We start from the raw sequence: 15,392 nt of genomic DNA on the forward strand, positions 1-15,392 counted from the left end.
CAAATGTTAAGCGTACTAAGAAACATGAAGACATCTGAATACATTTTATATTACTATGGTAGTCATCAAATTACACAACACAAGCTTGTGTTAGCTTCTTAATGGATTAATTACATTGAAATCAATAATCTCAAATCATTTTTCAAATTAAGGGTGATGTTCATCAACGTTATAAAACCTTTTTATACCATTAATGGAGATATTCAGGTAATTTGCAATTTTCCTTATATTTTCTGAAACAACTTTATCTAAATGAAGAGTTAGATATGGTACAAGAATAAAAAGGTTACTTTATCAACACAATAGTTGATTGATATAAGAAAGAAAATTAAAAATGAAAAGGGTAATTAACTATAATTTCACTGTTCTTTTTTACCTGCTACTACATTTGGATTTTAATTTAAGCCTTCAAACAGTATAGTATAAACATAATATAAAGTTAAAAAGGATAGAAATACTTGACCTAATCGATACATTCCAATTTACATCAGAACTTATTATTGTTCCCATCTTTCCCAAATCAACCAACAAATGTGACCTAATACAAAATCAATAATCAAGGCTAAGTGAAGTTTCAGATCTCCAGTGTCTTGCTTTCTCAAATCCATTGGTATAATTCTCAAAATCATCAATTGTTTGGTCAATCTCTTCTTGAGTGTTCATCACAAAAGGTCCAAATTGCACCACAGGTTCCCCCAAAGGTTCCCCTCCAACCAAAATGAACCTAAGAACCTTTGAAAATTTGTTCCATGCTTCAAGGCCATCCCCAGAACCAAGAAGAAGTATATGATGAGAAGTCACAGGTTGAGACTTTTGGTTCCCAAAAACACCCTCTCCTTCCAATATGTACACAAAAGCATTCCAAGATTTTGGTATAAGTTGCTGCAAGTGAGCACCAGGTTTGAGGGAAAAATCCAAGTACATGGTTGGTGTTCTTGTGTAGATTGGAGACTTTATTCCAAGAGCTTCCCCTGCTATCACTCTGACTTTGATTCCATCTATCATAGTTTCTGCTATGTCCTTGCTCAGCATTTCTTGGTACCTTGGCTCAATCCTAAGATAACAGTACAAACACATATCAGACCAAAGCATTAGAGTCTTAACTAAGAAACAACTTTACCAATATAACGTAAACTTTAAGGTAGACAATGATTTTTTTCTTAAAGGATCACAAACAGTACTTCCAAGATGAAAAAGTTGAATTCTTTTATAGTGGGTCATTCAGAACCAGACAAAGTAATTTGAAACTAGCATTTACAACATGTTATGGTTGCCCTTTTTATCATTGGAACTTCCATCATCACCATGGGAAATATGGGGTGGTGAGAGGCACTTTTTTTATGCTGGCCATTTCAGGCCATTTTGCACACTTGCTTCCTCAAATGCTCAATTGAAAAGCACTTCTAGGAAATGGTATATGATGGCAAATCATGAGAAAAAAAGTCACATGTGAAAGTGAGGAAGCCATATCTTAATGAAGAAAGTTTAAAAAGATTTCACTGTTTCCTTGTGAAGAGTGCAGTTCCTTTTGTCTCACTGATATTTGGTGAAGAGCATTATCCAAAAAACTATACCCCAAATCAATGATGATGATCTTCACTGACGCAAAAGGTACGTCATCAAAATAAGGCTAACGTTGTGATTTCAGTATTTCATTAAGAAATAAATCCTGGTTAGTGGTTTCTCTTATTTGAAGGTTTTTACATTAAAATTTTGAACAACACTAAGTAAAGATAAATCATTTAGTACACTTCTGGTTTTGTATTGATTTCGAGCAAGATGTATGACCTGAAATAGCAAAAAGTAGTTTTTGCATTTTTAAATTCATTTGATATGATTTTGTTGATAAACATCTACAGTTGATGCTTATCCAAAACTCAGTTTTAAAAAGGAGTAATGACTTTCTACAAGTTCAATCAGTACTTAATTAAGTTGTTTACTAGTTTTGACCTTTTAAAAGGGCGATAAGTAATTAATTAATATATATATATATATATATATATATATATATATATATATATATATATATATATATATATATATATATTCGAAAGTGACTCTTTGATTGGTTTAGAAGGATTTTGCACCTACATTTTATGTTTTGAAGAGAGGTTGATCCACAGCTGAAGACCCTTTTGAGTTCCTTGAGCTGCAGGCATTTCTGAGTGAACTATCCCTCTTCCTGCAGTCATCCACTGCAAGTCACCAGCTTCAATTGTTCCCTTTCGTCCATCAAAATCTTCATGTGTTATGGCTCCCTGAATTGTGCAAAAAAGTTGCATTCAGGTGAGGTTAGCACATCAGCACAAGCATGTGTCATCAGTACACAACTTTGGATACATTACATTGCACTCAACATGGTAGTTGGCATTCTAGAAAAATAAACCAGACAGCAACATGTGGGGTCACTTTTGTCTTTGTGCTATTACTATTAAGTCATAACCAACTACTATGGTAATAAGGACATCATCTTTAATGGTTTAGTTTCTGTGGCACTAATCTAAATGGCTCAATTGGTAACGAATCATTAATTTGTGACTAACATGTTGCCACACCACCAGCACACAGATTGTCACCATTTTTAGCTGATACTTTGCTCAACTAAAACTATGAGCTGATATAGATAAAGCGAACTAGTACTGCTATTTAGTTTACTTCTAATTTTTGGTTTTTCAACTATGTTGATTTGCACAGTAACCTTTATATTATGTGATTTTGACTTTGTAACACGGATGGCAATCAAAAGTAAAATAACTTAATACAAGGTTCTTTCAAATGTTAGAAAACTGTTTCATGATGAATGAGCAAAGGAGGAAAAGGCAACGAACTGAAACAGTAAAAATTTGCTCTACCTGCAACATGTATGTGACTGTCTCAAATCCTGCAAAAGAAAAGTGAAAAGACAATACAAGGAACAAGGAGTCAGAAGATTAACAAACTATATCACTGAAGAACATTACATCAATGACATATAAATCTCATTGACAAACCTCTGTGTGGATGATCAGGAAACCCAGCAGGAGCCGTGACTGCAATATTTCAGAATTTCACATTCTTAGAAAAAACAAAACAAGATTGACCCTGATGTATTTTTTCAGTATTGAAGTTAAAAAACAGAAAATTACAGAGATGCCCACCCGAGAATTCATCCAAGACAAGGAAAGGATCGAAGTTCTTGAGCTCAAATCTGAACATACCCACATAACGAATCAATTCAAAAAGCTCAACTTTTAAAAACTTGCAATGCAATATACATTTAAAGTTTATCTACACATCTCATCAAAATTAGTTTCAGTTAAACAGAATCTCATGTATGCAGAATGGCTAAAGAACAGCTGCGATATCATTATCTCTTACCTCCCTATGCTTCTTCTAACAACTGCCCCAACACCCTCATGTTGAGGTCTGGCCAAGAACTTTCTGGCCACAAGACGAGGTTCTTTAAGGTAGCTGCTAATATCTTGGTTCGGCATTTTGTGGAAAAGAGAAGAAAAAGTTGTTGAATGATGGAAATGTGAGGAGCAAGACAAAGATTGTTTAAGGTATATATAGGAAAGTGGGGGGTGTCGCGTGAGAGGTAGATACAGAGGCAGAGGTTTTCACTATTAGGAAAGTCAAACCTCAAAACGTATAGTGTTGGCTGCCAATGAAGGCCCACATCGAATAGAATAAGGAACACTTTGCTTCAGCTCAAGGTTCTTTTGCTTTCCTTATTCCCCCCAACGTCAGCATAACGCACTCGTGATGTGTGTCGTGGGCATAAGCTTACCACCTTATTATTACTATTATCAATTTTTCTAATTATCATGATAATACAAAGTATTTAGTATTTTTTTTAATTACCAAGAGCTAAATTATATTTTTTTACATTTAACATATAATTCAAAATGTTCATTTATAAAAAAAAAACAAAAATTTCTCCACCTCATGTTTCCCAAGATGGGAATTAAACATCAATTCTAAACTTTTATAAGAATTTAATATTCTTTTTCTAATTATTATGACATTTTTTTTTCCTTTTGTGACATTATTTTGAATGTTTTTAATTTGATCTCACTCCTTTTAAAAACGTTTCTTGACGACGAATGTAACACTCGAATATCACGAATTTAATAAAGGTTATATTACGTTGATTCATTTCCTAAAAATATAAATCAATTTTAGAACAATAATAATTAAAAAATATATATTAAATCTTCAGAAAGTTTTTAAAAGGATTTTTGTTTTGCACAGTATATACTTTATCATCTACAGAAAAATCCCAGAGGTTTATATAAAAATCTAATTCTAGAAATAATTGGCGTCATGACAATTTGGACTTAGCATTGTTTAATTATGAGTGGTTACATGAGTAGCACCTGTGATGTTAAATTGTTTCGTTTTATATTAAAATGAAAGTTAAGGTTCATAAATATATATATATATATATATATATATATATATATATATATATATATATATATATATATATATATATATATATATATATATATATATATATAAATTGTTGGATGATAGCTGGAGTTTTGCATCACCCACGTTTCAGAATCGCTTAATTTAAGTCTTGACTTCTTTTAATAATCTATTTATATATCTTTTCTTTCTCTATTTACTCTATCATTTTTTTAAATCACGTTTAAGTGCTTCTCAAGTTGAGTTTTTTTCTTCTTCTTCTTTTTCTTTTTAGTTTTATTCATTGTCCTATACTCGTTGCCATGTATTTAAATATGAATGAAGACGTGGTGGTCCTACGAATAAGATAGTATACAAATAAATTTACTTGGTAAGTATAAATATTAAAATAAAATGTTTTCTCAATTAATTTTTTCAATAACTTTCCAAAAATTAATAATAGACTAACAAGTGTAAAATTTTTTAATATATTTATTCAAATCAATGTACTTTATATATTTTTTTAAAAATGTTTGTTAAACGAAATAATATTATGCTAATGAAAATTGATTATATATTAAGTAGACTTTATATTAAGAATTGAATTTTAAACTTATTTAGTTTTGAAAAATTAAGTCGTAAAATAAAATCTGCAATAACTTATATAATCTAAATTACTCTTAAAATTAATTTAATATCATATATAATGTATAACAAAATAAAATTTGATGCAATTTTAAGTATAGAAAAAAATGACTCTTGTTACTTTTTTTTTCCAAACGATGATTAAAAGAGTTAATTTAAGTAAACATATTAAATGGTTAATGAGATATTTAAAGAAGATCCATTGTTGGAGAAGTGTTTGTGTGGTGAGAATGCATGATGATTAGAATTAGTGTTTGAATGACATCTTTCATTGTCACAACCACATGTGGAAGGAATTAATCAAAAGGTTGAAAAAATGGTTCTTATGGGAAAATCTAAGTCACCTTCGTTCTTGCATCAAGGTAAGTAAGTACAACAAACAAAGACATAGAAAGAAAAAATGACAACAAAAAAAACAAAGACCACACAAATAAGAGTTTCTTTCAATCTTAACATTGCAAATTAGGTTTTATTTAAATTAAAAAGTAATTTAGAATCATTAATTATAAATAATTAAAATTTTAGTAATCATAAATGTGACTCCTTTATAAAAAAATGTAGTAAAAGTGGGTTGTTGACTGTGTTGATTTAAAAAATAGGTGGTTTGACCTTAACTTGACGTGGCCTACATGGCAACTCATTTAATTTCTTTCTCCTTTTCAATAACAACAAAATGAAATTTCCGTCAGAATTAATGTCAGCATAAGATTGCCAACTCAAATAATAACAATTTTGACATCATTAGAACAAAAGCATGACGCTTCTAATCAATCAAACTATTAAATTCGTAAAGCTCTTCCACTTTATCGACACAACAAACATACCTACTTATTAAATATATTTCTTTCTTAATTTTCATTACAAAACTATTAATATTATCAATTTATCTTTTCATTACAAACATACCTTTTTATTAGATATAAGTGATTATCATCTCTAACAAATGACCCTTATCTAACATAAGGAATAACAATTTTTTTTTTAAAAAAAGAAATATATAAAACATATTATGTAAAAAATAAATGAAAAGAAAAAATTGAATCATTACTGTATATATGTAATGCTGTTAAATCTGAAAATTATTTGTTAATATATTTATGCACTTTCTGAAAAGTACATGTTAAAAAATATTTCAATTATAACTTCGGCCTCGCATTTTTAGAATATTTCTGCATAATCTAATTAAGCAGTGTTTTTAAATACTCAAAGAATATTCTTTAATCTTATTGTGCTAAATATGGTAAACTATATATATTAAATAAACTTTTCATGGATGATACCGATGAACAATATTTTAATGCAAGAATCGTTCATGTATGAAGAACAAAATAAGAAATTGAAGGAGTGGTGGGATAATGTTGAATTTTAGTGTATCTTTTTCCCCTCGGTTCTTTTAATGAGTTCCTATGAGCTAGATAAGCATGCTGAGATGTTTATAAACAAATATTAGCTATCATTATGATAATTAACCCTACCTGGGACGAGAACGCAAGAAAAATGGAAACAAAACATGTAACATGACAATGTACGACGAGGCTTGTGCTACCAAAATCATGCCCAACTCAAATTGAAACTGCAATTATGTAGGAGAATCCGACATACTTTAGGTCTTTTTAGATGGGTACATGTTTCTCAAATCCACAGAAAAAATGAATTATTCCAGTTGTTTAACGTAATCCACCACAATTCGCCATTATTGCTCTCAATGCTTTGTGACTTTGTCTCATTTCTACATGATACAATCTCGTACAGAGACTCCTCTACAGTGTTCATAGAAGCTGTCTGAAGTAGGTGTAGGATGGGAAGTATTTCTTTTTTTATTCGTTAATTTTTGTTATACAACTTCTTCCATCTTTTTTTTTCAAACTCTTCGAATCAATCTTATATCTTCTAAATGGTAGTAGAGGAAGTTGAACACACAATCTCTTTTATTCTTTCTTCTTTCAATTTTTATTGCTAGACTAACCTTATACCTCTATGGACTTTCCTGTATCAATTCCTGTTGTGCAATCTTTGGAGATTCTGAGTATAATTTAAAGAAATCTCAACAGAAACTGACACCATTATTAACTCATTAATGTGCGTTGATCCGAAAAGATGATGCCAAATCTTCTTTGGTAGTGCCTAGTGAAATCATGAATTGAAAATCCAGGTAAAGATCCGCAATTTTGTTTGGGATTGTCAAATTGGGGTCACCGACCCATTTCTGCCACTCATTGTGAGTGAAGTCAAATGCATTCATTAGGTGCATATTGTTAGCTTAAATAGTACATAATTGTATTTTAAATTAAATGCATTCATTAGATGCATGTATTCTTAGCTTAAAAAAAAATCACTCTTTAAGTTAGAAGTATTCATATTATTGTTTCTTTTTTCTCTATGGAATCAACAAAACTTGAATTTAAGATCTTGTGTAAGTTATACAAATCCTTTGTTAAGGTAACTCAAGTGGGTGGTTTCGGTTGCATTGGATCATAGTACATCATGATTATTTTATTCTTCTAAGAGTGCGTTTTGCTCATTTTCCACTTTCTGCACTTCCAACACTCATTGGCCTTCAATCAGAGAGAACAGCCTTCAAAGACGCCCATATGTTTTGTATTCGACAATGCTGTGATTTCTGTAAATTGTAAGATCAGGAGAGAAAATAGCAGTTTACTGTGAATAATTCTCAGAAAAACATGATCAGGACCTCAACTTGTTAATCTCGTCAAATGCATAAAAATATAAATATATCTTACAACAGGAGATACAAAATACACGTCTGAAAAGAATTCGTAGATATATACTACGCGAGCTTATGGCCACGATATAAACCCGAGAAGCAATTGGGGAGCTAAGAATGGACAATCATAGCTACAACAAATTAGATTGAAAGAATTTGCTCCTTTTAAAAAGAACAAAAAATGTGGATTGTTCATGTACTCAATCTGAAGCCAAAAGCTTTCATGCCACTCAATCCTAGAAGGGATGTGCATATAAGGGGTTGAAACCAGCAAAAGGAACCGTTTTCACCTTTTTTTTTTTCTTTTAGAAGGAAGTTTAGAGATGATTTATCTCAAAGCACAAGAAGGGAAGCTATGAACACAGCCAGAGAGGAAAAGAAGAAGCAGACAGCAACCTTAGGCTGTGCATTTCTTTTTGGTGCTGGGCTTCCAGAACTGGGGCTGGAAGCTGGGGCTATTTTAGCAACAGGAGGCAAAGGTGGCTCTGCAACTTCAGATTCTGTCAAGGGTGGGAGTGGAGCTTGAGCTGGAGGCAAGAAATCTGGGGTAATGAGAGAAAAGAGACCACCTGGTGCAACAGGGTCCATGTAAGTAGGTCTCTTGTCACCCAAATTTAAGCATTTGTTCCCTGCAGTAAAATGGACAAAAAATGTTTCAGTAATGTAGAGGCTCATAAAATACAGCCACAGGTACAGCAGAATTTGCTAGCACTTACTTCTGTATCTGTCGGCAGTTTTAGGGAAGTCCGTGATGATACCATCAATTTTTAGGCCATCAGCATTTAGATATGAGTTTATCTCAACAGTTGCATCTGAGAAGAAATCCCACGCTTGAGAAACAAACTCATTGCTGAATGTCTCTACAAAAACTGAGAGGTTGGCAGCGTTTAGCTTCGGCACAGTTTTCGTAGTGCTAGTCAGGAATTGATCATTATTAGAAAATACAGAGTTCTTGTTGACAATCACAGCACTAGCAAATTTCTTTATATCCTCAACAGCTGCATTAGCAGCATCACCGACAGTCTCGTCAATCTTGTACACAAGCTCATAACTGGTTTTCTCTTTGAACTTTAGCAGTACAGAGCTATCAGTGGATTGGATATAAACCGTTTGGGATCCGGGTTTATCATAACCTGCCTCGCTCAAAGCATTGATTACTGCATCAATCACATTTAATCCTTGCTTCTCAGCAAGATAGGCTGCATTCTGATAACATGAACAACATCACAATATCGATGTTGGTAAATTGAAGATGAAAAGGACAAAGAATCATTTACACGCTCGAAACATACAACATTATTTATGGTTACCGTCACCATAAAACAAAACTATTCTTTACTTGGTAGAAATAAATCATGGTGAAGAAGAGTCAGTAAATAAATATTTAATGTGAAATTCACATATATACAAATTTTGGGCAGGTGAGCCATCAGGTTTTTGGTTTCCAAAGAGAAATAGTCAGCGGCGCAAAGTACTAGAACTCTACAGTTAAAAATTGTATATTTCATAATCTTTTGGCATGGTTATACAAGACTTTAGAACGAACATATGGTCAGCAAAAACAAGTGCAACAGGTCTTTTAACCATTTGATAAAAATAATGCATGATAGTCTTAACATTCCATATTTCTATTTGTCCCCTTTGACGGAGCAATCAATCATAAGAATTGTTAAATAACTAAGTGACCCCAAACCATTTCACAAAATCTTGCTTTATTAGTACAAAAAAAGACTAAATGTTCAAATAACAGCCGATATAATGAATCTAATAGAGTTTACAGCTATGAAATAACGCACCTCAACAGCGATAGAGACACCGGAGAGAGAAGAGTGACTTTTTGTCAAAGACAAGAAATCTGATAACGCCATCAAGTTCCCAGAATTCTTAGATTTTGGATTTCTGAACAATCTGTATTTGGCAAAAGGATTCAATATTGAGGCTGCAGGGAAAATAAAGAGAATAATGTCAAATATTTGCTGTAACACGTTCTGGAGGAAGCCAAGTGAAAGACAACACTATGAAGGGGAGACATTTGCCGTGGTAGTTTATCAGTGGCACATGATTGTCCTTTATAAAGCGAAGATTTAAACTAATTTCCTCTTGATTCCCAAAACACGATTTGTACCAATGTGCAAATATCTCCTAAATTTTGGCTAATTGAAAGTATAGTCAAATAAGCTTTGACAAGTCTGGATTAACTCCATGCAAATACAGAAATATAGAAGACCATTTGACCTAATTGAATAGCAAACAACTACAGAAATTTCTGACTTACGGGTCAAAGTTTTTATATCACTCCAAGTGAGGTTGAACGCAAATATGCCACTGCCTGATTTGATCTGAGGGATATTCATGGCAAATTTGCTGAAGCTTGATTGGGCAACTGTCGTACTCTCTATAAGATCAATGGAGTTTAAGCAAAATGGTATTCCATCCTTTGATATTTGAACCGGACAGTCAAGAACATCCACACCATACTCTATGGCCTTAATATATGATAAGTTGGTACAAGCAGGATATTCCCCACTTGCTCCATATTTTGAGATAATCAAAGCTTTATCTGAAACACACAATAAAAAAATTAAAGAAACAAATCAACAATGATGCAAGCTTTGGTTCCATCAGATGATTAAAAATCACAAAAAAAAAAAAGAAGAAAGAAAAACTTGAAATATCTAAGAACATGAGAATACATATTTCAAATTGTAACTACGTGTACCTTGTTTTGTGGCATTGGTGCCTAACTGAGAAAAGCAACCTGCATTACAAGAAGACAACCCAATATATACTTAATACAGAAAATAAGAATTGTTAACACAAGCATACATACATGTTTTAAGGTTACAATTTCAGTATGCAAAATGCAGAAGGTGTTGGTTCTCAAGTGATTAATCACTAAAGTTCCAAATTGAATAATATGAAGAAGTGAAAAGTAGAAACTAAGTTGATTTGAGAGTTATCATCAGAACTCAACTAGTTCATTAGATAAACAAAGGACTTTAGCAGCTGTGTTATTGGAAGATTTACAATTTTGTTAAAAAAAATTTATGAGAAGGAGACAACTTGTTATTTACTTTCATGAAGTAAGTAAATGAACATAGTTTATTGTGGGAGCATGAAAGCATGAACATTCCAGCATGAAATCCTCTAGTCAAAGTCAACACAATTTTTATCCTTATCCTTCCTAAAGGTTTGTATAACTATCTTAGTGGCATCCTCATGAAAAGTGCACATTACTCCTTACCATGACTCAGAATAAACTAGCTTATGAATATACCAGTTCCGGGCAAATTGATCACTAGATTACTGGATAATGCATCATTTGACATGTTGATTCACACAATAAATCCTATTTTCGAATAGATCAAAACAATTTAAAACAGTGTTGGAAGTCTCACATCAACTAAAGATAAGACAAATTAACAATAATATATAAATTGATGCAAACCTCATCTTAAAAGTTAGTTTTATAGGATTGAGTTAAACTTAAAGTTCCCTTATTAACATACATGAAGAAAATTGAGGATATGGCCATCCATGGTCATTCTAAAATTGGACGTGCATGCAAACACAAGAGGCAAGAGGCACATTCAAGGAGATTCACTCAGACAATATGAACTTTAGGATGATTTCATTTGGTGAAACCTTAGAGCTGCATCAACTCCATTACAGGGAGGAATATTATGAATTAGACTTAAAGTCCATTTCTTAACACAAAAAATTGAGGATTAGCCCATCCATGGTCATTTTAAAATTGGAGATGAACGCAAACACAAGAGGCACATTTAAGGAGATTCACTCAGACACTATGAACTTTAGGATAATTTCTTCAGTTAAAATTAACTTACACATGAATTAATTTATAGATGTTATATCCTATTAACTACAAAATCTGACTTTTAACTCGTGAATAAAGCTAAGCTTAGGTTATACGGAAGTTAATTTCATTTTTATTTTAATTTTGGTTTTTATCCTAAAAGTATTTATGGAAAATATTCCTTCAAACAGAACCTACGTATCAGTGAAGGGGATGGGATGACAGCAGATTTTTCATTTCTAGATCTAGAAACACATAGAAAAATTAGAAAACAGAACAAGTGATGATGATTGGTAATTTACATAATCTCTGATTTTATTCTTCAAGTTCTGTTATTTTAAGAAATTCACGAATGTTTACATAAAACAAATACTTTTTTTTTGGCTGTCCCCTAATCTATTCTATCCAAAAAATACACTACGTAAACAGGATTTTGATCAGACAAAATATATGCTATTTGTGACAGGCTATCCGACATGGGAGAAAAATAGACAAAATTACCTATTGCTTCAAATGGAGTAACGGGGAAATCAGACAGCACACCATCAACAGAGAAGTCACCGTTGTCTATGAACTGGAGGTACTCGGTAAGTGGATCATAACTGTAATTGAAGCTAGATGGAACATCATTCACAAAATCTGATCCAAAAACTTCCAGCCCCGCTTTATGTGCATCCGAGACCAAAGATGTATTTGGTTGTAGATAAAGGTTTGCATCTACTGGCCATATGTATTCCTTTGGAACAAGAATTCCAGAAGCAAATGTCTTGATAAATGTAAGATTCGTTAAAAGAGATTCATAAGTCTGATTGGTCGATGGATCTACGTCCTTCTTTGCCATGAACCGGAAGACCAGTTTTGTTCTCTTAGGGTTGAAGAGTGATGATATATTTCTCAGAAAATTAACCTCGGGTGATGAGATATGACTGAAAACTATTCTTTTAGAAGCTGAAATCACAAAGCTTCTCATACTCAACTTGTGCTCTGCGTAGAATGCATCGTGCTTTAAAATAAAAGAGATATCAAGAGTTAGTTTTAAAACAAACAAGGAGACTAAATCATGAGAATGGATTATGCTTTCATTCCATTTACCTGAATATTCAACCATATTCCTTTTGGTTTTTGTTTAGATGTAAGCAAATCATCGACAGTAAGAATTGGAAAAACATTGCCATCAAACCGGTTGGTTCGAGAGTATACTCCCTGAGTTACTGTCCAGAAACAACAAACAGTCAGCAGCTATACAAAATAAGAACTGTCAGCAACACACATGCACTGCAGAAAAGAATCATTTAGTCCATCAAATACCAAAAATCTGTAACTATTAAATACAAAACTAAGTGTTTTAAATAAATTAAACTCACAGGCGACACTGTTTAGCTGCTTCATAGTGTAATCCAGAGAAAAATAGCCATCGGTGGCTACTCCATTAACCAAGTAAGTCTTGGTTTGATTAGGGTAAGTGATAGCAATGTAAGTAGAATTTAAAAGGTTTATGTCTGGCAGGCAAATCCCAACTTTATCTTTTGTTAACTGCACGTCACACCACACATAGACATCCGGTCCACACGTTATTACTGCCAAATTATATGCACTATCACTGGAATCAGGAAACATCCCTGAAAATCCACCACGTGCCACAACCAACGGCGGAGCTCCTGCGAAACAAGAACACAAGTAAGTTTCAAAACACCTAGCTCAGTGAAAAAAAGTCGCAACAATCTTTGACATTATGTCGACAATCGTATTCACTCAGAGATTGGCCTCCAGATTGCATGCAAAAAAAAACGTTAATGCGGAAAATCCCACTTTCACAAGTGAAGTGATACGCCTAGAAAAGAGTATTCGGTTCAGTTAGAACTAAACCCAGATTCTAAAATAGTTTCAAAACTTATATTAACAATTTTTGGTAAGTATATCAAGTCACCCTTAGACTGTTATCCGCCATTAACTTAAGGAACTGTTACAGATTCCACATCAACTACCGATGGTATGGTTAAAAACGAGTGTATGTCATATCTTGAGCCAAAACCATAATTCTATGAGGTGAATCGGGAAATATTTCATTCATCCAAAACTTTCGCTAACAAATGATAATAAGCTTGAGAAACGCCAAACTATGTAGAAGCACTACATCAATTATCCACAAGCCAACTCAGAGCATAGCTTGGCCATTTATCCAAATCCGTACTCAGCTCAAACTAAGCAATGAAAGTTGAGAGAAAAGAAACGCACAGATCCTACACTTGCTAGCAAGTTGGTTAGTATCGGTTGCAAAAATAGAAAGTGAAGAGAAAGAGAAGCAAAGATCGAAGTAAGAGAGGATACATTAGAAGAATGAGAGAGACAAGTTATACCGCTGAGTGTCTTCCAGGCAGATCTCTGAGCAGAGACGGTAGCAAGGAGACAGTGAAGAAGAAGAAGAAGCACCGCGAGTGGAGCAGATAGAGCGCGTGGATTCCACATCCCGGCAACGGTGGCAGATTACGACGAACTGAAAAACCCAACCACCTCAAAAATGCAAAGAGGAGAGAGTAACTGTTTCTATGCGTGACACAATGAGGTCTTAACTCAGAAGCTGAACTTTTCTAAAGTGCTAATGGCTTTTGTTATTTTCTTTCTTGGGGTTATATCATTGTGGAATTATATTTTTATATATTATTTAATTATATTTAATATTGTTGTGTGGAAAAATAAAATAAAAGAAAAATATAGGGGAAAGTGGACAAGCTGGCTTGAGCTAAGCCGCGGTTTTGACCGATGTAGCAGGTGGTGCGGTCTGGGGTCCACAACGTGGTTGTCAAAACTCTGGCAAGGGACACGTGGCTTCGCTTTATTGGTACCAAGTGAGTGATTTTAGAAAACGCGCAAAACGGCGACGTTGTGCGTGGGTGCCTGAGTGTGTGTCCACCGTGGACGGACAACGTGCGACCGTGAATTGCGACTGCGATTTGATTTGATGGTCGTGTTTGATATTACAATGAATGAAGCCTTCTGCTCCATTCCCTATCTGAACTTTGTTTCTACTGCGCTACAATTAATTTACTGCAATAATTAATTATAAGACTAAACACGCATTAAAGTCTAAACCTAAAACATCAAATACACTATAACCCATTTCCATTTCCAACATTAACCTAATCTATTGTTTTATATTAAGTTCAAACAGATGAATGACGAAGTAAGATCAATGAATGAAAGTTTTCTTCTTCATAGTTATGGTCGTTAAAATTTTAATGTTGTCAATTAACAAACATGTATTAATGAAGTTTATAACAGGAAAAAAAATTATGACTTGCATTAATTAGGTATGCTGTTTTAGATGCTAATTTTGTTTGTTGTTCACCTCATTTAAGACAGTTGTACTTTATACTTTCCTATTTGGTATAGAAAAAATAAAAGAAAAAATAATCAGTTATTAGATTCTATATTTTCAGTTGATTTTATTGGTTGTCACCTCAATCAGTAATTTGAAATTATATTTTCTTAATTGGTATAAGAAAAAAAGGAAAAAGATGGTTCGTAGATTTTATATTTTCGGGTAATTTTTGTTGGTTGGTCACCTCATTTAAAGTAATTTAATTTCCCCTTATATTTTATTAATCGGTATAAAGAAGAAAAGAAAAAAAAATGGTCCTTAGATTCTGTATTGCCACCAAATCTATCAAGGGCATTAATTGTGACGTTATATTTATATACTAAAATCTGTAATTAAAGTTGTGGATTTAATTTTCAATTAATTTTTCATGCAAAAATGTTTACATATCGGTAAGAAGTGAGAATCAATTTTTAAAAAAAAAATTAGCACTCAAG

General features: G+C 32.9%; 2 protein-coding genes across 2 annotated transcripts; both read right to left on the bottom strand.

The window, feature by feature from the left end:
* Positions 1–328: 328 nt before the first annotated feature.
* Positions 329–3,591, bottom strand: LOC108322854 (pirin-like protein). Its single transcript, XM_017555126.2, has 6 exons — positions 3,358–3,591; positions 3,138–3,187; positions 2,991–3,029; positions 2,853–2,881; positions 2,092–2,258; positions 329–1,054 (listed from the first exon to the last, which is right to left on the bottom strand). The coding sequence occupies exons 1-6, from the start codon at positions 3,471–3,473 to the stop codon at positions 550–552; spliced, it is 906 nt and encodes a 301-aa protein (XP_017410615.1). The 5' UTR covers positions 3,474–3,591; the 3' UTR covers positions 329–549.
* A 4,139-nt stretch (positions 3,592–7,730) lies between these two features.
* On the bottom strand, positions 7,731–14,197 carry LOC108322855 (glycerophosphodiester phosphodiesterase GDPDL1). The gene is made up of 9 exons (XM_017555127.2): positions 13,937–14,197; positions 12,944–13,237; positions 12,672–12,790; positions 12,081–12,582; positions 10,482–10,520; positions 10,038–10,322; positions 9,559–9,701; positions 8,479–8,968; positions 7,731–8,391 (listed from the first exon to the last, which is right to left on the bottom strand). The coding sequence occupies exons 1-9, from the start codon at positions 14,043–14,045 to the stop codon at positions 8,096–8,098; spliced, it is 2,277 nt and encodes a 758-aa protein (XP_017410616.2). The 5' UTR covers positions 14,046–14,197; the 3' UTR covers positions 7,731–8,095.
* Between the last annotated feature and the right edge of the window lie 1,195 nt (positions 14,198–15,392).

The sequence above is a fragment of the Vigna angularis genome, chromosome 7 (genome assembly GCF_016808095.1).
Source record: "Vigna angularis cultivar LongXiaoDou No.4 chromosome 7, ASM1680809v1, whole genome shotgun sequence".
Classification (NCBI taxonomy): Eukaryota; Viridiplantae; Streptophyta; class Magnoliopsida; order Fabales; family Fabaceae; genus Vigna; species Vigna angularis.